The sequence below is a fragment of the Thalassophryne amazonica genome, chromosome 8 (genome assembly GCF_902500255.1).
Source record: "Thalassophryne amazonica chromosome 8, fThaAma1.1, whole genome shotgun sequence".
NCBI classification, from domain to species: domain Eukaryota; kingdom Metazoa; phylum Chordata; class Actinopteri; order Batrachoidiformes; family Batrachoididae; genus Thalassophryne; species Thalassophryne amazonica.
Window position 1 is genome coordinate 71,987,600 of NC_047110.1, and position 24,915 is coordinate 72,012,514.

The 24,915-nt window shown below is 45.3% G+C and overlaps 1 protein-coding gene across 1 annotated transcript in view; it reads left to right on the top strand.

Moving 5' to 3' along the window:
* Positions 1–24,915, top strand: part of LOC117514925 (voltage-dependent calcium channel subunit alpha-2/delta-1) — a 301,141-nt gene that overhangs the window by 114,029 nt on the left and 162,197 nt on the right. Inside the window, 3 exon segments of the mRNA XM_034175496.1 lie at positions 12,201–12,260; positions 12,876–12,911; positions 20,073–20,202. Coding sequence (XP_034031387.1) covers positions 12,201–12,260; positions 12,876–12,911; positions 20,073–20,202 — 226 coding nt within the window.

The following is a 24,915-nucleotide window of genomic DNA, read 5'->3' on the forward strand; positions in this document are numbered from 1 at the left end:
TTTTAAATAGTCCACAGAGTATCTCTGTTTGTTTACTCTGAAGTCACGTTTAATCTCGAGAGATTTTGCGAGATTTCCTGTCTGAGCTGGAAATGTTCGTGTGTGAAATCTGTTCATGTGTGGTGTTGTTGTTCTTACCGTGTGGCTGAACACCACACATTGTACGACCAAACCTGTCAGATCTATGACTTTTTATCTTCACGTGTGGTCTCTCAGGTTTTGGAAACCTAAAGCTAATTTTAAAATTCTGTCGTGTGAACCAGGCTTATGACATTTCAACAATATGTTTAAGATGGTACAGATCCCAATGAAGAGCCAAATGTTAAGGCTCCAAATATGAATTTTAACAGCATGTGTGTGTATTATGTGAGTATAAGATTTAAAAAAAATAAATTGGGGTAGAAACTTGCAGCTCATTTTTTTCCACATATACTGTAAACATACAAACATATTTTATCACATATTCTGTTACATTGTACCATAAAAAAAATCTTCTTAGCACAATTTTTACTCAAGGCCATCAAATATGGCCATTGGGTATTGCAAAGACTTTGCATCATCACTGTTTGTCTGTCCTATTACTGCCAGAGTCTTCAAATTCACAGGGACACAGACCTTGGACAAGTTCAAAGATGGCTAACCTTGACCTATTTTAAGAGGTTAAAAAGTCACATTCTGTTTTTTTTTTTGTTTGTTTTTTGTTTTTTTTTTTTTAGGGTGGGAGTGACAGATTAGACACTGTGACATCATGTGGCTGGTCTAGCTAGCTGCAAACTCCATTTTGTTTGTTTATAAACCTCTTTATAACCTCTGTTATGTGTCGGACGCAGCTCGGAGAACCGACCAGCGTTTGAAGGACCCAGTATGAAATAAGCAGAGCACGGTACAAAGGCTAACTGAATTTAATACATAACAGTGATACAAAATACAACAAAAGAAAGTGCGGTCTGGCGTGGTGCGCTCCCAGCAGCGCTAACGGTCAGGAGCCAGAAGCTGTTCGGACCCAAGGACCCCGCCGACACCCCCCAGGTGGCCGCAACAAACCGAGTCTGTGAAAGAAGGAACCATTATGTGAGTCCACACTCTACACACAGAGAGAACACTTAAAGGTGTACAAACAGCAAACACTTCCTGGCTTGATTACTAATCAGCTTCCCAACCTGCAGGCATGGAACATCCAGTTCACAAAACTCCACTGCAGTGGAAGCCGATACATGACTAACATACAGCTCAATATAATAAGGTGTGAGGGACACCACATTTACTGACTGTATAAATGTTAGTCACAAAATCTAACGTACCTCAGGAAGTGTGCTGACGAGCGTGAGACCTCACCCCCTCCTCTTTCACAGACCGTGCATCAAACCCTGGACGTTCTCTGCATCCACTGATGATGAGATGGCTCCCGAGACAACGATCTCACCCGTCTGGTCACAAGGTCGAGTCTCTGGCAAATACACACTGTATACTCCAGTCTTAAATGCCACCATGTTCCAATCCATATAGATGCACCTCAGCTGTGAGTCCTGACGAGCCACAGGTGATCAGGGTGAGGTCCTGATAACCTCAGCAACACAGCCACTCAGTCCCAAATGCAAGCCACCTGGAAGGAAAAACAAAAGACAGAAACAAAAAGGCAGCCAGGCCCCCCAGCCATACAACAGTACCCCACCCTCACGGGAAGCCTCCCGGCGACCACACAAACCTGGCCCAGGAGAAACACCCCCCTCCAGGGACCATGGCTGGAAACCGCATCTGCATTCGTCTTCCAACAGAATGGTTGATGTCCTCTCCTCTGGCTGCATCCTTGCCTTTGTTTCAGTCAGTCACTTAGCACAGGTGTGGCCAGGAGTTCTTAAACCTGTGCGGTCAGCCTTTATCCAACCATGTACGGTCATTAGTCATAAAACAAAAAAGACAAACACAAACAACCAAACCACCCCCCCCCCCCCCTCCCCAGGGGACCGTCCTATCAAACCCCGGGATGAGGAGAAAAGAAAAACCCCAAACTTAAGCTTACAAATAAAAACACTAAAACACCCCCCCCCCAAACGACATGTAGGGACCAACACCCCCCAGAGGACTTCCCGCCAGCTCCAGGAGTAATAACCACAGCCGAGGTCCCTCTGGGATCCAACGTCACCCACGGGGACTCCCAGCGCCTCCCAGAGGACCACTCGTCAACCCCAGGAGACGCCTCCCCTCACGACCAACGGACCCAGCCCCGGCCGTCTATGGCTAGATGGACCCACAGCCCTTTCCCCCCAGAGGACACCACAGTCAAACCCTGAGGGCGGAAACTGGGGGGAAAACACCCCCCCCCCCAGGTGCAGAGGTTACCTGGGAAACGCCCAGCATAACCACACTGCACCACTCCAGCAACGCCGACACTACGGCTCACACGGCTGGAGCCAGAGGAGAAGAGAGGGAACAAAAAGAAAATACCCCAAACCCCCCCTCCCCTCCCGGGTGCAGAGGTTACCTGGGAAACGCCCAGCACAACCTAACTGCACCACTCCAGCAACGCCGACACTACGGCTCACATGGCTGGAGCCAGAGGAGAAGAGAGGGAACAAAAAGAAAATACCCCAAACCCCCCCCCTCCCCTCCCGGGTGCAGAGGTTACCTGGGAAATTCCCAGCACAACCTAACTGCACCACTCCAGCAACGCCGACACTACGGCTCACACGGCTGGAGTTAGAGGAGAAGAGAGGGCATAACAAAAACTAACAAAAAAAAAGAAAAAAAAAACCCAAGTACCACCCCATCACCCCCCAGGGGACCGTCCCATCAAACCCTGGGGAGGTGAAACAAAAAGAAATAAAAAGAAAGACTAACAGACCAACATACAGTTGTTTGGGTCCTTTTTTTTTTTTTGGCAGAACTGCAGGGTCACGACCCCAGACACTAAATAGTGAAAAACAAAAAATAAAATCCCACACAAAAACCAACTCAAAAAACACCCACACAAAATGAACTAACACAAAACAAATAAGTGATTTATACCGTCAAGCTCCAACAAATGGAACACACCTGTTCCAACTTAAGAGCTTGACGGTAATGTGACTCAGTCACCAAAAGAGGGAGCCAAAGTACTAGAAATGAAAAACCCCCTTTGGTAACTGAGAAAACAAACTCATGCTGCCTTTCTGTGGCAGCACACAACCAAAAATGTGATTCAACTAAATAACACCGGAGCTGACACAACAGACGCAGTAGCTATCATTACCCGGGGAAAAGGGGCTACGACTGTAACACAGGAAGCACCGCGACCCGTGCCACAGAGCTCCGCCGTGCGCGTTCACCCATTACAGACTCACTCCTGCAGCTCCCGTTCAAACCTCTTATCCGGTCGGAGCGTGACGCGAAGCCGTCGCCAGTCACACTCCACCACAACCCACGGATAAGGCACACACAGGAACACGGCTGCAAGAGAGCACGAATCAGTATTCAGTAATGGGTTCTCAAACATGCACCATCCGGGCGGAGAGCACCCGCAACTGATCCGGATAACTTCTGAACGTCTGCTGCCGCCTTCCCGGCGCGTTACCGTCTCTGCTACCGCTGGGTCCGTGATGTTTGGCCAGAGACTACTGTTATGTGTCGGACGCAGCTCGGAGAACCGACCAGCGTTTGAAGGACCCAGTATGAAATAAGCAGAGCACGGTACAAAGGCTAACTGAATTTAATACATAACAGTGATACAAAATACAACAAAAGAAAGTGCGGTCTGGCATGGTGCGCTCCCAGCAGCGCTAACGGTCCGGAGCCAGAAGCTGTTCGGACCCAAGGACCCCGCCGACACCCCCCAGGTGGCCGCAACAAACCGAGTCTGTGAAAGAAGGAACCATTATGTGAGTCCACACTCTACACACAGAGAGAACACTTAAAGGTGTACAAACAGCAAACACTTCCTGGCTTGATTACTAATCAGCTTCCCAACCTGCAGGCATGGAACATCCAGTTCACAAAACTCCACTGCAGTGGAAGCCGATACATGACTAACATACAGCTCAATATAATAAGGTGTGAGGGACACCACATTTACTGACTGTATAAATGTTAGTCACAAAATCTAACGTACCTCAGGAAGTGTGCTGACGAGCGTGAGACCTCACCCCCTCCTCTTTCACAGACCGTGCATCAAACCCTGGACGTTCTCTGCATCCACTGATGATGAGATGGCTCCCGAGACGACGATCTCACCCGTCTGGTCACAAGGTCGAGTCTCTGGCAAATACACACTGTATACTCCAGTCTTAAATGCCACCATGTTCCAATCCATATAGATGCACCTCAGCTGTGAGTCCTGACGAGCCGCAGGTGATCAGGGTGAGGTCCTGATAACCTCAGCAACACAGCCACTCAGTCCCAAATGCAAGCCACCTGGAAGGAAAAACAAAAGACAGAAACAAAAAGGCAGCCAGGCCCCCCAGCCATACAACAACCTCTTTGTCATATATTATGTAAAGGCTAGCTAGAAATAAACACTTCTAAAACTGAAAAGAGTGTTCTTGGAATCTGGTAACACCTCTGAACTGATTTACAAGACATTTTGTGGACATTAGCATGGTGATGTCACAGGGTGGTCTAGCTAGCTGCAAACTGTTTTTCTTTGTGTGCAAATAAACATCTGTCATTCTTTTTTGCCTGTCCATTCTTACATGGAACATAGGCCACTGACGAGTGTTTTCCATCCCCATCTGTCCTATGCTTTTCTTGGTACAGAATGCCAATTTTCACCATGCCTTTTGATTTCCTCTTTCCAGGTGTTGCATGGATGCCCCCCATTTCTTTTTTCTTGAAGGTTCCACCTCAAAGACTGATGTGTGATGTTGGAATGTATCTTCCTTAATGTATGGCCTAGCCATTTCCATTTCCTCTTCAGGATTTCTTTTCTTGGCAGTATCTGGTTTCAGCACTCACATAGATCTTTATTTGAAACAAGGTCTAGCCATCTCACTCATACAATTTGGCAGAGACATCCATTTATAAAGTCCTTCATCTTTTGCTTCCAAGCTACGGTGGTTTTCCAAGTTTCCGAGCCATAGAGGAATATGTACTTCACATTTGAGTTAAAGTTCTTCAGTTTCATAGGAAGTGTTACTTCTTGAGACTTCCACACTTTGGAGAGGAGGCTAAAAGTGGTTCTTGCTTTTCCTGTCTGGACTTGAATATGGACCTCTGTACCTCCCCCTTGGTTTAAACACTTCCCAGGTAGGTGAAGGATGTAACTTCTTCAATCCCAGAGTCATTAATCTTGATGGCTTCATGGCTCTTAGAGTTTATCTTCATTACTTTTGTCTTACTGGCATTGGTCTTGAGTCCCAGTGCATCTGCTGTAGTCTGAAGTGCTGTTGTCTTCCTCTGTATCTCTTCTTGGTTATACAAGAGCAATGCAAGCTCATCAGCAAAATCAAGGTCCTCGAGCTGTTGCATCAGTGTCCATTGTATGCCGTTTCTTCCTAGCTTGCTGGACTTTTTCATGCTCCAGTCTATTGACAGTAGGAAAAGAAAGGGTGATAGCAAGCAGCCTTATCGAACTCCTGTTTTGATTTTGAAGATGGTGGAAAGGTTGCCTTTGTGGAGTACTCTAATTACCTTTGTAGGAGTTCTGATTATGTTAATGTACTTCTTGGGTGTTCATAGTGTTCCATCAGTGCCCACATTGCTCCTCTGACAAGACAATCAAAAGCTTTCTCAAAATCAATAATGTTGATGTATAGTGTGCTGTTCCACTCAAATCAACTGTTCAATAATGATTCTTTATGTTGCTATTTGGTCTGTACAAGACCTGTTTTTTCTTCAATTTTTATTTTCAATTTATTTTCCTTTATATAGCGCCAAATCACAACAGAGTTGCCTCAAAGCGCTTCATACAGGTAAGGTCTAACCTTACCAACCCCCCAGAGCAACAGTGGTAAGGAAAAACGCCCTATGAGGAAGAAACCTCAAGCAGACCAGACTCAAAGGGGTGACCCTCTGCTTGGGCCATGCTACAAACATAAATTACAGAAATAATTCACACAACAATTCACGGACGAATATACAAGAATTGCTGTTGGTGCACAGGACAGGAGGGTCGCCAACACAAACACAACTCCCATCTCTGGATGGAGCTGCACCTTAAACAGAGAAAAAACAGAATCAGGCATCAGAAAGACAAAAAAATACTGTATAATTTGCCAGCATTAATCAACAAGAAAAACAGAAAAAATACTAAGGTGATCGCGGGCCGCTAGCCCTAAGCTTCACTAAAAGACGCAGAATTTAGGTGAAGTTGAGGCCGCGGCCCGCTGCAATTACTAATAACATGAATTAAAAGAGTAAAGAGCGTAAAACAAAACTGTACCAGTATGCTAGCCATATGAAAGGGAAAATAAGTGCATCTTAAGTCTGGACTTGAAAATCTCCACAGAATCTGACTATTTTATTGATGCAGGGAGATCATTCCACAGAACAGGGGCATGATAAGAGAAAGCTCTGTGACCCGCAGACTTCTTATTCACCCTAGGGACACAAAGTAGTCCTGCACCCTGAGAACGTAAAGCCCGGGCCGTTACGTAAGGTTTAATTAGGTCAGCTAGGTAGGGAGGTGCCAGTCCACGAATAATTTTATAGGTTAGTAACAGAACCTTAAAATCTGATCTCACTGGGACAGGAAGCCATTGAAGGGATGCCAAAATGGGTGTAACATGGTTGAACTTTCTGCTTCGTGTCAAAAGTCTGGGTGCAGCATTTTGAACCAAATGGAGAGCCCTAATGCTAGACTGCGGTAAACCAGAAAATAGAACATTGCAGTAGTCCAATCTAGAAGAGATGAACGCATGGATCAGGGTCTCAGCATCAGCCATAGACAGGATGGGACGAATCTTCGCTATATTTCGCAGGTGGAAGAAAGCAGTCCTAGTAATATTTCTAATATGGAGGCCAAAGGACAATGAAGGATCAAAAATTACCCCAAGGTTCCTCATTTTGTCAGTGTGATGTATGACACACAAGCCTAGGCTGAGTGTTAACTGGTCAAATTGATGCAGATGTCTCACTGGACCAAGAACCATCATTTCAGTCTTATCAGAGTTTAAAAGTAGGAAGTGGAGAAAGCTGACATTTGCCATTTGGTATGCTTATGTATTTGGGTCCATAATGAATGCTGTGAAAACAGAAAGTTGATTTTGGAAAAAACAAGCAATATTTACTAACAACAGTGAACAATGGGCATTGTGCTGCAATGTGCCATGGTAGTTCATTCTAATAATAACAATAACAATAATGTGCATATGATAACAAGAGCCTAAACAATTCACAAATACATTAAGACAGTAAATTAACGGAAAAAATGTTGAGTTCTCCTTCTAAAAACTGCTGAGGTCTAAGGATCTAAAAACATTATGAACTCACACACCATTCCAACTCATTATATAAACTTTGCATAATTTATTACCACCTTTGAAAAATGTCAGGTACCTATTTTATAAACACTACCCAACCTAGAGCCCATGGATCCCCATGGGCAACGCGCTATTATGTACTTAAGTGTTGTTGGGGAGTAGGTGCTCTGAGAATTGAAATTTAACTTTAAAATGTTGTGTCTGTTGAAACTGCTGAGCCAAATGAGAACCAAGCCAACTTTGCAGAAGTGAATACTGCATTTTCCTCCTTGTTTCTGGGCCAGTACTGACTATTTTGTAATCCCTGAACTATTTCCACTGAGATGTGCAAAGCATTAATAGTGCAAGCCTGTGCAAGATCTTTATTTTGAAATATCAGTCCCGGCGAAATTAGTTCACAGTGTTCAGTCTGTCAACCCTTGTTCCCTCTATTTTGTTCAAATTAGTTTTGCGCCAATATTTTGGTTCCAAGAATGTATGTATACTTTGCTATTTTGCAAAAGAATATAATACAGGGGTGGGCAATAGCTGCAGGTTGGTTTGCTGATGAGCTTCTCCCCTGAACATAAATACCTGATCATCAATGAAATCACCTGCTCCCCTCTCTAGCTGCCACCTTATCGTGGTGGGGGAGTTTGCGTACCCAGATGATCCTAGGAGCTATGTTGTCGGGGGCTTTGTGCCCCTTGTAGGGTCTCCCAAGGCTTTATTTTTCTGGCATTGCCCATGGGGGGAGGCGGAGAGCTGGGGTCGCATTGCTTATTGCTCCCCAGCTCAGTCGCCATGTGTTGGAGTTTACTCCAGTGAATGAGAGGGTCCCGTCCCTACACCTTTGGGTCAGGGACAGGTCTCTCACCATTGTCTCGGCCTACGGGCCGAGCGGCAGTGCAGAGTACCCGACCTTCTTGGAGTCTCTGGGAGGGGTACTAGATAGTGCTCCGACTGGGGACTCCATTGTTCTCCTGGGGGATTTCAATGCCCACGTGGGCGGCGACAGTGAGACCTGGAGGGGGTGATCGGGAAGCATGGCCTCCCCGATCTAAACCTGAGTGGTGTTCAGTTGTTGGACTTCTGTGCTAGTCACAGTTTGTCCATCACAAACACCATGTTCGAGCACAAGGGTGTCCATAAGTGCACGTGGCACCAGGACACCCTGCGCCGGAGGTCGATGATCGACTTTGTAGTCATATCATCTGACCTTCGGCCACGTGTCTCGGACACTCGAGTGAAGAGAGGGGCAGAGCTGTCGACCACTCGCCACCTGGTGGTGAGTTGGATCCGCTGGGAGTGGACGAAGCCGGTCAGACCTGGCAGGCCCAAACGTTTCGTGAGGGTCTGCTGGGAATGACTGGCGGAACCCTCTGTCAGCGAGGTCTTCAACTCCCACCTCCAGGAGAGCTTCTCCCAGATCTATTGGAGGTTTGAGACATGGAGTCAGAGTGGACCATGTTCTCCACCTCCATTGTTGATGCAGCTGCTGGTAGCTGTGGTCACAAGGTCTCTGGTGCCTGTCACGGCGGCAATCCGCGAACCCGGTGGTGGATGCCGGAAGTAAGGGATGCAGTCAAGCTGAAGAAGGAGTCCTACTTATATTTGTTGGTAGGTGGGACCCCGGAGGCAGCTGACAGGTACCGGCAGGCCAAGCGTGCCGCAGCCCGTGTGGTTGCAGAGGCAAAAACTCGAGTCTGGGAGGAGTTCGGGGAGGCCTATCGGTGGAGGAGGACTATCGGTCGGCCTCGAAGATATTCTGGCAAACCGTCCGGCGCCTCAGGAGATGGAAGCAGCTCTCCACCAGCACTGTTTACGATACGGGTGGGGAGCTGTTGACCCTGACTGGGGATATTGTCGGGCGGTGGAAGGAATACTTTGAGGATCTCCTCAATCCCATCGTCCTGTCTTCCGAAGAGGAAGCAGAGACTGGGGACTCAGAGGGGGACTCATCCATTACCCAGGCCGAAGTCAGCGAGGTGGTTAGAAAGCTCATCGGTGGAAAGGCTCCTGGGGTGGATGAAATCCGTCCTGAGTACCTTCAGTCTCTGGATGTTGTGGGACTGTCTTGGCTGACATGCCTCTGCAACATCGCGTGGCGATCAGGGACAGTGCCTATGGATTGGCAGACCGGAGTGGTGGTCCCTCTGTTTAAGAAGAGGGATCGGAGGGTGTGTTCCAACTATAGGGGATCACACTCCTCAGCCTCCCCAGTAAGGTCTATTCCAGACTACTGGAGAGGAGAATTCGACCGATGGTCGAACCTCGGATTCAGGAGGAGCAGTGTGGTTTTCGTCCTGGTTGCGGCACACTGGACCAGCTCTACACGCTCCATCTGGTGCTCGAGGGTTCATGGGAGTTCGCCCAACCAGTCCACGTGTTTTGTGGATCTGGAGAAGGCGTTCCCCCCACAGGGTGCCCCGAGAATACGGGGTCCGGGGTCCTTTGCTAAGGGCTATCCAGTCCCTGTACAACCACAGCAGGAGCTTGGTTCGCATTGCCGGTACTAAGTCAAAATGTTTCCAGTGCACGTTGGCCTCCGCCAGGGCTGCCCTTTGTCACCGGTTCTGTTCATTATTTTTATGGACAGAATTTCTAGGCGCAGCCAGGGTGTAGAGGGGGTCTGGTTTGGGAACCACAGAATATCATCTCTGCTGTTTGCGGATGATGTGGTTCTGTTGGCTTCGTCAAATCAGGACCTTCAGCGTGCACTGGGGCGGTTTGCAGCCGAGTGTGAAGCGTCCGGGATGAAAATCAGCACCTCCAAATCCGAGGCCATGGTTCTTGACCGGAAAAAGGTGCTTTGCCCTCTTCAGGTCGGTGGAGTGTCCTTGCCTCAAGTGGAGGAGTTTAAGTATCTCGGGGTCTTGTTCATGAGTGAGGGATGGATGGAGCGTGAGATCAATAGACGGATCGGTGCAGCATCTGCAGTGATGCGGTCACTGTATCGGACCGTCGTGGTGAAGAGAGAGCTGAGCAGGGGGGCAAAGCTCTCGATTTACCGATCGATCTATGTTCCGATCCTCACCTATGGTCATGAGATTTGGCTCATGACCGAAAGAACGAGATTGCGAGTACAAGTGGCGAGATGCGTTTCCTCCACAGGGTGGCTGGGCGCTCCCTTAGAGATAGGATGAGGAGCTCGGTCACTCGGGAGTAGCTCGGAGTCAAGCCGCTGCTCCTCCACATCGAAAGGAGTCAGCTGAGGTGGCTCGGGCATCTTTTCCGGATGCCCCCTGGATGCCTCGCTGGAGAGGTGTTCCAGGCACGTCCCATTGGGGGGAGGCCCCGGGGAAGACCCAGGACACGCTGGAGCGACTACATCTCTCGGCTGGCTTGGGAATGCTTTGGGGTTCCCCGGAGGAGCCGGGGGAGGTGTGTGTGGATCGGGAGGTCTGGGCGGCTTTGCTTGAGCTGCTGCCCCCGTGACCCGACTCCAGATAAAGCGGAAGAAAATGGATGGATGAATGGATGGATGGAAATCACCTGCTGAGGTGATTGGTAGAAGGGGAACCTGCAGTGTCTTGGTCCTTCATGGCACATGATTGCCCACCCCTGATATGATAACATTGAAATGTTTTGAGAATGACCTACTCCAGACAGATTTAGAATGCAGTAGTACCATGCTGTTTATATTTCTTAATGAATAATGCAAATAATTTTCCTTGGGGTCACCACAGTGAATGTGGTACAGAGCCACATGTTGATTTGGCACGTTTTTGTGCTGGGTGCTCTTCTAGGTGCTCTTGCTTCTTCACCCTTACAAAGACATGCAGGTTGGGTGAATTGTTGACTCTAAATTGATTGTAGGTGTGAGTGGGATTATGTGTGTGCGCTTGTCTGTCTATGAGTGTTGGCCCTGTGATAGACTGGCGGGCGATCCAGGATGTACCTCTCCTCTTGCCCAGTGACCACTGGGATATGCTCCAGCTGCCCCGTGACCCTTAACTGTGTTCACAAAATGAATTCATTTTTTTTATTTTTGCCCTTAAGGAAATTATTCTCTGCATTCAACCCATCATAATTGCAGTCATTTTCGAGATGATCACATTAAGAACCACTGAGGAACCTATGAGGAGCACCTGGGGACAAGACTCAAGATATTCACACAGTGCTTTGTTTTGTTTTTTTGGTTGGCATGAGCAGCAACTGGATAAACATGTTTTTTGCAGTAATGCCTGAAGGAAACCCATGCAGACAACAACTCAGCACAATGAGAACTGAGCATGTGATGATTCAAACCCCAAATCATCTTGCTGTGAGACAAGCCTACTAAGCACTATTCCACCATGCCATCCAATGCATAAAAACTAAGATTTACCAACATTTTTGAAAGTGACCCAGTGTCGTTTGGTTTGGCATTTCCTCTTTTTCGATAATGACAGCACATCCGTTGTTAGTTCCACTGGATCTATCATTTGTGAGGCCAATTCCCAATATGCCTCATAAATAACTATCACCCATCACATCTACTGTATGGTGGATCAGGGTGTGCTTAGTGCAGAAACCTAAATGACTTACATTGTAGCCCTGCTGTTTTATAGTAGCAACCACTTTGAATGACAAACGTCGCTAATCCTCTCGCTCAGAGCTCCGCTCATCCCGGCATGTATAAAGGTTGTAAGGAGTACAACCTTTTCACTTAGTCAGACAACGCTGTAACACCGTCGTGCCCCTGTGCTTCCTGAAATCCTAATTATTATCTCTCAGAGGGTCTGTGTCATGCTTTTTAACTTACGTTTAGCTCGGGTTTTCTATAATTAGACTGTTGCTGTGAAGCCCAGTATCCAGTCTAAATTCCTGTCATGTTTCACTTCCCAGAAATTGGCTACAGCTGCTGAGAACTTCCAGATGGAGCACGAATGGAAAGATGAGTTTGAGGTAATACAGAGGCAGAAACACACACACACACACACACACACACACATATATATATATATATATATATATATATATATATATATGGCAAAGTCTGGATTTATACATCATAAATGTACTTTATGGTCTGAGTAGACTAAATCTGTTTGCATCTGTGTATGGTGATTAAAGCTCCATTAGGAGATAGGTTTATGGCCCATTATACACTACACTGTGACACTCATTACTGATGGCAGATATGGTGCTTTCTAAGAAGCACAGTGGCAGACAATTATAACACACAGTTCAGCAGCGGTCAGGAAAAATGCTTTTCACCGAGGCTGAATTACCATATTGCTTTCTCTGTGGCAGAAAAATGCCTCTCTTGAGCACAATGAATGGCTGCAGGCGCACAAACACAGATGTAAAGAACGACACATTTCTGCTTAACTCACACAGCCTTCATTTGATTAGCGGCACAGCCAAATGTCTTCATTTTCATAATACTGTTAAATTAATTAATAGAATCACCTCCCAAGGAAATAAAGAAATTTACATGCAAAAACAGAAATAGAGAATGCTGTTGCAGGGTGTCTGTGCAAGAACTAATATTTATGTTTCTGTGCAACTCATTTTCAGGATGAGGAAATTGCCTACTATAACTCAAAGGACAATGTGAGTGGGGTTTTATTCTTTCTACTTTTTTGTATTTCAGACATGTACACACAGGTGTCACACTCACACACAGGCTTATTTCCCATTATGCTGTTGTTCCTCCTGTTTGTCACAGTCATATCTTATTTTAACCCTCAATTTCCAATACAGTACAGTAGTAGCAACAGAGCACCTCTCCTCCTCCATTCTGAAAGACACACATGCATGTTTCTGTGTATCTGCGTCTGCCACTGTCAGGGTTGGTCTAAAAAAAAAAAAAGTTTATTACTAATATGCAGGTCAAAAGGCAAAGACTGATCTAAAACTCAGACCGTGATTTTTAACTCTGTGTTGGCTCACAATCAACATAGTGGTAAATATGCATAAATTAATAACAATAATAATAATAAACAAAGAAAAAATATTTAAAATTGCTGCACAACAAACAACTCAAAATGAACAAGTTAAGCGCAAGGTTAAAATCACAATCAAATTATGATATAATTACAATTTGAGCAGCTAATATAATTATAATCATAGCTGTAACACCACAACTCATGACTCATATGTAGCAGTAAATAAGTGGGTCTTCAACTTGGCTTTAAATACTTCAACAGAACAAGCCTGCCTGATGTCAAGAAAACACACACATGATCCAAAAACAAATTTGCAAGACACTGATTGGAGACCACTTTCTCAAGAATTGTAAATAAAAATGCTGAATTAGAAACAGGAGAATACCAATGTGTAGTCCCAGATTTGAGTCCCAGTGTAACCGTATATCTTCCCCCCTGGATATCCAGGGGATCAAGATATCATACATACTCATAACAGCAAATAACAACAAATACAAAAGGAACAAAGGCATTTGAGATTAATCCATGCATGGAATTTTCTTATTATCATATAATAATTTTCCTCTCAAATTATAACTGGAGTCCTTCATTCTAAACACGGTGCCACAGCAAAACACCTCAGTTGGAAGTCTCACAGGACAAGTTTGAATATGCCCAGCTGTTAAACAATTTCTCGGATACTCACTCGACTGAAAGCCATCGAAAACCGCCTGAATCTTACGAATGGTTATCAACACGGAGGTGTTTTTCTGTGGCGCCGTGCGATGAGCGGCTGCGTGCCGACGCATGAATCCGTCCGCACGTCTTTCATTACAAAATCTCCTTTAACAGTGGAATGTCCAGATAAACTGCTGATCCCGAGTCTTCTGAAACTTCTCTGCTCTCTCACAACGTCCTGGGTCAACAGAGGCTTAAATTTGGAAGTTTTCAGCTCAAAACAGGCTGACGACGGCGGCTCGGGGCGCGGCGCGCCATCCGGCGCCGTGGGCTGTCCTTAAAGCTATAGTAACACTCCTTAATCTCTCATCAGCCGTTAAAATTTTCACCGAAAACCGTCTGAATTTCTTGATTGGTGTCCACTTGGATGTGCCTTACAGTTTCTGAAAAAATTTTGATCAAGCAAAGCGCCAGTCTCTCAGGAAGTTCTCAGACAAAGGAATTCCGACGGGAGGGGTGGACCAGTGCTCACTCAAAGCCTGCCCACAGGCGAATGACGCAACCGACAGGCGTGAAATCAACTAAGCCCTTGAATTTCAGAATATTTACACAAATAAATAGTGTTTTTGTTGGCTCATGGAAAGGTTTAATACTGATCATTCTTATGGCTTTCTTTTGCAATAAAAATATTGAATTAGTGTTTGTTTTATAAGTATTTCCCCAAACCTCAATACAGTATGTCATATATGGAGCTATTAATGAATAATATAAAGTGATGAGAGAATATCCAATTTCAATTTCAATTTATTTTCATTTATATAGCACCAAATCACAACGGAGTTGCCTCAAAGCGCTTCACACAGGTAAGGTCTAACCTTACCAACACCCAGAGCAACAGTGGTAAGGAAAAACTCCCTCTGAGGAAGAAACCTCAAGCAGACCAGACTCAAAGGGGTGACCCTCTGCTTGGGCCATGCTACAAACATAAATTACAGAACAATAAACAAGAAATGCTATTGGCGCACAGGACAGGAGGATCGCCAACACGAATACAACTCCCAACTCTGGATGGAGCTGCACCTTAAACAGAGAGAATAAACAGAATCAGGCATCAGAAAGACAAAAAATACTGTATAATTTGCCAACATTAAACAACAAGAAAAACAGAGAAATACTAAGGTGATCGCTGGCCACTAGCCCTAAACTTCACTAAAATACCCAGAATTTAGGTAAAGTTGAGGCCGCAGCCCGCTCCAATTACTAATAAATGAATTAAAAGAGTAAAAAGTATAAAACAAAACTGTACCAGTATGCTAGCCATATGAAAGGGAAAATAAGTGCGTCTTAAGTCTGGACTTGAAAGTCTCCACAGAATCTGACTGTTTTATTGACGCAGGAGATCATTCCACAGAACAGGGGCATGATAAGATAAAAGCTCTGTGACCCGCAATATTGAGGGAGGAAGTCTTGGGCTTTATAAAGAATTGTAATGGCCTTTGACATTTTGGATTTAACATACTTTGTGTGTGTTTCCCATCTTAATTTATCATCAATGATAACTCCAATAAATTTTGGTTCAGTTACAATTTCAACAACATGTCATAATAATTTTCTACCTATATATACGAGGTCTGTTAGAAAAGTATCCGACCTTTTTATTTTTTGCAAAAACCATATGGATTTGAATCACGTGTGATTGCCTCAGCCAAGCTTGAACCTTCGTGCGCATGCGTGACTTTTTTCACGCCTGGCGGTTGCGTCATTCGCCTGTGAGCACGCTTTGTGGGAGGAGTGGTCCAGCCCCCTCGGTGGATTTTCATTGTCAGGAAAATGGCTGAGCGACTGCCGCTTTGCGGCATCAAAAGTTTTTCAGAAACTGTGAGAGACAGCCAGGTGGAAACCATTCGGAAAATTCAGATGGCTTTCGGTGAAGATATTATGGGCATCATACAGATTAAGGAGCATTACAACCGGATTAAAGGCGGCCCACAGTGGCTGAGGGCGCGCCGCGCTTTGAGCGGCCATCGACATGCTGAAACGACCAGATCATTTCCAAAGTGAAGGCTGTGTTGATCCGGGACGTCGTGTGACTACCAGAGAAATGGCAAGAGAGGTGGACATAGCACTTTTTCGGCACATTACACTGTTACAGGAGATTTTGTAATGAAAGACGTGTGGCGGAATTCGCGCATCAGGATGGAGCCGCGTAATGGCGCAGAACAAAAAGCACCTCCGTCTTGGAAGTCTCACGGGACATGCCCAGCTCTTCCACCATTCGGAAGATTCAGACGGCTTTGGGTGGCTTTTCAGTCGAGTAAGTATCCGAGAAATTGTCGAAAAGCTGGGCATGCCACAACATGTCCTGTGAGACCAACACGAAGGTGCTTTTGTTCCACGCCATTAGCGGCTCCGTGGCGAATTCCTCCACTCCTGTTTTCATGCCAAAATCTCCTTTAACAGTGGAATGTGCTGTAAAAGTGCTATGTCCACCTTTTCTGCCATTTCTCTGGTAGTCAGACGACGTCCCGGATCAACACAGCATTCAGTTTGGAAATGATCTGGTCGTTTCAGCGTGTCTATTGCCGCTCTGAGCGCGGCGCGCCCTCTGCCATTGTGCGCTGTCTTTAAACTGGCTGTAACACTCCTTAATCTGTGTGATACCCATAAAATCGTCCCTGAAAGCCATCTGAATTTTCCGAATGGTGTCAACCTGGCTGTCTCTCACAGTTTCTGGAAAAATTTGATGCAGCGCTGCTCCAGCCGTTCAGACATTTTCCTCACAATGAAAATCCGAGAAGGGGGGAGGACCAGTGCTCACTCAAAGCGTGCTCACAGGCGAATGACGCAACTGACAGGCATGAAAAACCTCACGTATGCGCACGAAGGTTCAAGCTTGGCTGATGCAATCACACGTGATTCAAATCCATAAGGTTATTGCATAAAATTAAAAGGTCGGATACTTTTCTAACAGACCTCGTATATATATAGCTTACCTCCGCCCCATCTTGGACAGATGTTATTTCATATTTCAAGTTGTTAATCAGGTCTGTATTTGTAGAGTACATTTGGAAGGGAGATTTAAAGATACTTCAGAATAGCAAATATTACTAATATAGATAGCTATAGATACATACAGAGAGAATACCAATATTGTTCAATCACACTGTGCTTCATCTGGGACCATAAAACATCCATGAAATATAGAGTTTAAAGGTTGCGCTATCCTGATTGGGCCTTATCAAGGTTTGGGTAAGCTTTAATTAGTGCTGCCCTGAAGGAATGTTGCCTTTCAGGGGTGGGGGTGGGGGGGGTATTCTGTTACACCAGTCATGCTACTTGTCTGTATCCTTGGCCTACACACTTCATCTGCATTGTGTCAGTCCACCCAGATGTAGGGTGTCTGGGGAAATAAGCTGTGATGGAATGGCATCCCATCCAGAGAGAGTGGTAGATTCTAAGGGCTCCTTCACACATAACACAATTGAAGTCTGCTAGCACACGAAGCAGGAATTGCATGCCAGTCGTGAAAAATTGGAGCCACCTCTAATGCCTCATACACCTGTCGCTACAACTATTCACGCACACCAGTGGCTAAAAGACAGTGAATGCCCTGTGAGAGCCCATTTGATCCCTCTCGTGGCAGGTGTCGACCACATTCCAGGTGTCACACACAAACATCCAACACCGCTTGCTGGCCACTTAGAAAATGTGGTGCCGTTCGTACTGTCAGCACGAAAATAGTGAGCAGACGAGCGCTTTTGAGCTGGCAGTGAAATTTGTCTAAGTGCCCCCACAAGTCTGACGTTCGGAGTTGCCTGCCCCCCCCCCCCCCCCCCCCACACACACACACAAATGTGGTATGCGGGGGGAGAGCACACTTACATGACATGCTGTATTTACAGACATGATCACATGGGGGCCGGACAGCCACGTCTGAGCACACACAGCCAGGCTGCAGTGGCTGGACACAGCACACCTCGGCAGGCTGCTCCGTGTGAAACGGATTGTCAGATCAAGCAGCAGGCGATCTGAATGTCATGTGTGTCCGGCCCATAACACGCACGCACAAGACTATGACAATATGACAAGACAACAGCGCCACTTTCAGTCACGTATCACCAAAAATATTCTGTAACAAACACTGTTTTGTCAGTTATTATGGTGATCTTTTTTTTAAATACATGTATCTTATTGTTGATTTTAGGCATTTTACACTCCTGTTATAAGACAGTGATTATAGCACAGTGGTAAAGGTTCCATCTGTTAATCAGAGCTTTTGTAAATTGCAGGTTCAAATCCCGTGAGTTAGATTTATTTTTTTTATTTAACCGCAGGGTTTTATATTGCATCCCTTTTTATTTATTATTTATATCAACCCAGTGATATTCATTAATTATACAGCTGTTTTTATTTTATTTTTCTCCACATCAGCGGCGCAATGTGGTGCAACATGTTCCAGCTGCTTGTACTGTGTTTGTACATGCACACGATGGTTCGTGGTTCCCCATTTTGTGTTTGGTTCGTGGATTTTCTTCCGGTTTCTGTGTCTTTCGTGTTTTGTGTAAAGGGGCCCTAACTAGCTTCGAGATATGGAATCCAGGCATAAGCACCAACGGGAATAGGGCCTATATAGGGTTTAACTCCAGGGTCCAGATTGGGTTTCTAAGCAGAGGTCTTGCAAAGCAAGTAGGAATAACCACAGTGGTGAGTGATAGGTTAATAAGATTTAACACAGTAAGTCCCTGTAATGATGCCATATTTGAAGTAATTTTACCACTCAAAGTTGTTAGGATTTCTCCTTCATCTGGATTGTCATTGGTACAGATTGTGTTTTGGATGCAGTTGTTCTAAAAATATCTTTGTTATTAGTATATGATGCATCCTCCCACAAGCATGCTGTAAGTCGTCACATGCTGAGTCTATTTTCTAACAGTTGATAATCTGATTGACTCACTTCCCTCAACTAAACTCAGAAGTCAAGCTCAAGTTTACTGGGCAAAGTACCTCTGACTTTACTTGGAATGGTGTATTCACTTACGTTAGATTTTACATTTAAGTTCACTTCGGGAAAGTGAGGCAATCATATTCCCAACTTTATTCCAAGTGAACTCACCATGTTTAAATTTGCAGTGTGGATTATTGCAAGATAACTTCAACACATGAAAGGAAGAGACATTGTGAATATCGGTGAACAAATCAGCCAAATCAAAATCGAGGAATCAGGCACACTCATGTTTGACCAGAAGTCTCGTTTTTCATATCTAATCGCCAGCCTGAGGGTTGAAGAGTATGGGAATCTTACGAATGTAATTTATTCTTTATGCTGGGAATAAATCATTGTTAAAATTGACTCGATATAGTACAGTTAAAGGTTACTTTTAATTTGCATCCTCATAGTGTGCATTGAATCATAACTCGTGTAGTGCTGTGCAGCTTTAATTACTGTAGAATTGTTTTTGCTGCCATCACTTGTCTGTGCTTTTCTTTCACCGTTGTTGCCTCTCAGTCATCTACCCCCCGTCCCCTCATCCACCCTCTCTCTCTCTCTCAGGTGAAGAGTGCTTTTGCCATGTTTCTCCCCTAATTGACAGATGAAATGTATGAGCTGGCTACACTGTTGCTTTATTAGGAAGCAACTGTTCGGCGTCTATCCCCCACCCACCCACCCCCCCTCCTCTCCCATCTCTCCGCCTCACCACCTTACTCCTTTCCTACACCGCATTCTTTCTTCCATACCTCATCGCTCTGCTGTTCATATATCTCGCTGACTGCACCGCTCTCATTGACGCAAATTGGCGAATGTATGGTGTGAGTTATAAATCCCCCCCGCGAGGCGCGCACAATCTGGCTGCCTGCTGCTACTTCTCCCCAAGTAAAGATAAGAGAAAAAAGATGCCATCAAGCACTCGGCTGATGACAATATATTATGTTGACAATATATTTTTGCCAACAAACTGGGAGGGCACGGAAAGTGTGGCAATGAAGAAGTGCCAGTTTGTGTTTGATGAGGATATATTGTCGGGCTGGTTTTTGAATATTCGCACAAACTACTTCTAATGATCCTTCAACAGGAATAAAAATGGATTTGTAAGACACCTTAAACTCACAGTCAGCACTACTGTCTGCATATTGATTTTCTCTCTCCTCCTCTCTCTTGCTCTTTCTCCAGCTGGATGCAAATGAGACTGAGGGAAAAAAGTACAAGATTCGACCCAATTTTCAAGAAGACCCTTTTTTTAAACGTTTGATTGATTCCAACCACACGGCTGTCCACATCCCCACCGACATATACGATGGCTGTGAGTGCACGCATGCACGCACCTCAGTGGTAACCATGGATACAAATGACACACAAAGCTATTAGAAAATGTTGTTTACACATTGTGTCCCGAGTATATTTTCCCACTGTTAAGTCATCGCTTTGACAAAAAAGGGCAGTGCAGTGTAATAGGATCGACTCGGGTACTCGGCTGTCTCTTGGCCAAACAATGTGTCCTTGTAAGGTAAATAAACAGTGGCTGCTCTGACTAAAATTCAATTTATGTGCAACCCCTCTGTGTGATATGGGAGCAGTCGTTTCCAATTTTCAGAGCTCCCGGGGCAGTTTTGCTTAATGTTTTTAATTAGCAGATTAAATTAGTTTTAAAATGTGATAAATGAAATTCAGATTTGGCAAACACTTTACTGCATTATTATCTCTGCCAACAACATCATGCTTTTGCTTCTATCTATTTTTATTAAGTTGAATTAATAAAATAATGCTAAACAACTATCACAAAGGCTGTTTTAATATAATAAATTGAATGCTGGGGTTTTTCCAGCAAAATGCGTGAGAGTGACAGCGCTGAAGGTATTTAATATGACAGGGATTGAGGAAATGTTTTTCTAGACACAACTTCAGTGAGACAGCATCATTCCGAAACATTACCTGTCCACAATATACTATTTTCATTTGTTACAAACCAGGGTAAATGATAACTGGTCATTAAAAAATTGCTTAAAGTTATGTTTTTTCTCTATGGGGCTATGAGATTTGGAGTTCCCTGTCGCATATATGGAAAATGGACCCAGCATGCATTACATTTTCAACATTCAGTGTTTTTTTTCCTCTTTCAGACAAACTTCCATTCCCATCCACATAGTGAATAGTGTTGCTTTCCAGTGTCTATTTTGTTTGTACATCTGTCTATGAGAATGGCACATAAGTTTATCTGATCTTGGAAGTGTGTGGTCATTAAGGCTTGGAGAGGAGGTGATATTGGGATGTGGACACAGTTAGCACCGCTAGGTATTCACGATGTCTATAGCCTCGTTTCCACTGAGTTGTCTGGGTCGGTACAGCATGGAATGGTACGATGCGGATTGGTTAAGCATGGGTTGGCCTGCATTTCCACTGCCAGCAGTAATCTTTGTTTGGTAGGTGGCAGGGCTTAATTTGAGGGTGAGCAAGCCGGAGCACGCTCCGGAACCTCGGACGCGCGCTCTGGAACCTCGGACGCGCGCTCTGGAACCTCTGATGTTGGCTCCGCCAGCTATTTATACTGGATACGTGATCCGCCACCTCTCTTGACTAACAAAATATTTTACAAAAATCACCGCGATTGCTCTCACTGCCAATCACACCGCCACCATCCTGTCTGCTGTGCGGAATTGCGCCAAATCTGGCAACAGGTCCAGAGGCTACGCTCGCTGTTTTGATCCGGATGTTGACCGTACCCGCAGAGCTCCGTGACCACCGAGAGAGGACTTGGATTCTTTGCGAGTCCCGCATCCGTACCCCCGGAGGCACTGAGTGAAGGGAGAGCCACGCATTGTGTTCTGCATGTGTCTGTTTATAATCTTCTCGCACAGAAGAAAAAAGAAAGTGTTTACACAAGAGAGAAAAGTGAGAAAATGTTAATGCCTGTTTGAGAAAAGTGTGTAGTGAGGGGTTTTACAGCCTTAAAGCATCTATAATAAGTGTAAAAAATAGCGCTACTTCGCGGATTTCCATCGCGTTCACACCGGGCGTGATCAGACGCTACAAATTCGCGGGGGTCGCGTGGCGATGGACGCGCCTCCTTCGCCCGGTGTGTTGCTCTGCTTTGGTGGACTTTCGCTGCGAAAATTCACCCCGGTGCGTCATCAAATAGGAGGAGCTTCCATTCCGCTCGCCGACTCCGGTTGTCAGTCAAGTTAACATGACGGACCTTGATCACACGGAGCGAGTTGTTGTGAAAAGCTCCCAATACAGAGAGTATCATTATTTGCTGCAAGAGTTGAGTCTGGATGACGGCCGCTTTCAGCGGTCCTTCCACCTCTGCGGGACCCAGTTTGAGGACCAACTGTCCCGTTCACGCGCGCACATGTAAACAATTAAAAAAAAAAGAAACTCTGCTTCTTGCTGCAGCTCGCTCCTCCCCCCAAAAAACTCTGTCATAATTGTGTTTAGAAACCAGTCACCATTTGTTTTATTATACATCTGTGTAGTTAATAAGTAAAATAATCTCCATGGACCCTCGCGCGCGCATGTAAAAAAAAAGAAAAACAAACTCTGCTTCCCCTGCTGTGAGGCTGCTGCTCGCTCCAAAAACTCTGTCATAATTGTGAAATAAAGGACAAAAGAGACATAAGTCCTGCTCACAGGCTGCTACCAGATACAGGACATGTCCACATCTTCAGTCAAACTGCAGACATCTCCACGTCACTATATATTCAGTCCCTGATTGGTCATCGCGGCGCAACGAGACGAAAAAGTTCAGATTTTTCAACTTGGGGAGGAGGGCAACACGACGTGACGCAACGCAATATTGAGCTACAAACGCGCAAAACGCTCAAAATCGCTTCACTCGCATCGCGGTGCACGGTTTGGCGCCAAAAAGAGTCCTTACATAGGGATTACATGGCAACCTGTGGCTGCAGTCGCTCGCGTCGCGCCCGGTGTGAACGCGGAGAACATAACTCCCGCGATAAACGAGGGACCACTGAGGAATTTGTACTCTATCCAGATTTGGTGTGACTAGTGTTATTAGGCCTACAATACATGCCCAGTTTATTTTCGGTGTGGCGCATAGCGTTGTTTGCAAGCCCCCCCCGCCCTTCTGTTTTTTTTTTTCTGCACCGGAGCCACCCATCCTCTGCGCTCTGGGACGTCCCACTTTACAAATTAAGCACTGGTAGGTGGCGTGTGATAGACGTCAACATGCAGGTCATCTATACATTTTCTGTCATATTGTAGAAAGGTACAGCAGTTTTGGCAGGTCATTGGGCAGGAAATGAGTAAGATTCTTTGTATAAATAGAAATAATGACCCCTTACATCTACTACTTGGCATACCTGATTTGTCCATCACTGACAAATTTAAAAGAAAACTTCATCAAATACTTACTTTCTGTGCTAGAAAATGTATTCTTTTAAATTGGATAATGATAGAGCTCCATTCAAATTTCATTGGCAAAAGCTGATACTTGAGTATGTTGCTTTGGACTACCTGGCAGCAAAGATGATGTTTTTCATAAAATATGGGAACCTTTTTTGTGATATATTGGTTTGAATATTTACACCATTCTTGCAAGTGGGTTATCATAGCTGTGAATGTTTTGCCTTGTAAATAACACCCTTGTCATGCATGGCAATGAATATTTGGTTTATTTTACATTGTCATTTTTTCAGTATAGAATTATTATTGAATCAACTGCCTGTATACATTTTGAATTTAATTATGAACTTAAATGTGTTAGTGAGCCAAATACGAGGTCTATTAGAAAAGTATCCGACCTTATTATTTTTTCAAAAACCATATGGATTTGAATCACGTGTGATTACATCAGACATGCTTGAACCCTTGTGGGCATGCGAGAGTTTTTTCACGCCTGTCGGTTACGTCATTCGCCTGTGGGCAGTCTTTGAGTGAGGAGTCGTCCACACGCTCGTCGATTTTTTTCATTGTTTAGGAATGGCTCAGAGACTGTTGCTTTGTTTGATAAAATTTTTTTCAAAACTGTAAGGCACAACTGAGTGGACACCATTCAATAAATTCAGCTGGTTTTCGGTAAAAATTTTAACGGCTGATGAGAGATTTTGGTCTGGTAGTGTCGCTTTAAGGACGGTCCACGGCGCCTGACGGTGATCTGCGCTTCGAGGCGGCAGCGTCTCGCCGTTTCAAGTTGAAAACTTCCACATTTCAGGCTCTGTTGACGCAGTAAGTCGTCAGAGAACAGAGAACTTTCAGAAGAAGTCGGCATGAGGAGTTTATTCGGACATTCCATTGTTAACGGTCATTTTGTAATGAAAGAACGTGCGGGCAGAGTCGCATGTCGGGCTGGACCCGACCGCGGGGGGTCGCGGCAGGAAAAACACCTCCGTTGGAAATCTTAACGGGCAAGTTGGAACATGCCCAAGCTGTTAAACAATTTCTCAGTTACTCACTTGTTGAAAGCCATCAAAAGCCGCCTGAATTTTACAAATGGTCTTCAACACAGAGGTGTTTTTCTGGTCGCGGCGCACACAGATTTGCGTCGTCGTCACGGAAACGACTCGGCGAATTTGCGCGCACGTTCTTTCATTACAAAATGACCTTTAACAGTGGAATGTCCACATAAACTCCTCATGCCGGCCTCTTCTGAATCTTCTCTGTTCTCTCACGACGTCCTGGGTCAACAGAACCTTAAATTAGGATGATTTCAGCTCGAAACAGCCAGACAACGTCGCCTGGGAGCGCTGCGCGACGTCCCGCTCCGTGGGAAGTCCTTACACCGACAGAAACACCCCATAATCTCTCATCAGCCGTTAAACTTTTCACAGACAACCAGCTTAATTTCTCGAATAGTGTCCACTCGGATATTCCTCACAGGTCCAGAAAAAATTTTGATAAAGCAACGCGCGCCGTCTCGAGCCGCGTGTGAAACAAAGGAATTCAGCCGAGAGGGCGGGACCACATCTCACTCAAGGCCTGCCCACAGGGAAATGACGTCACCGACACGCGTGAAAAAACTCACGCATGCGCACGAGGGTTCAAGCATGATTGGTGTAAT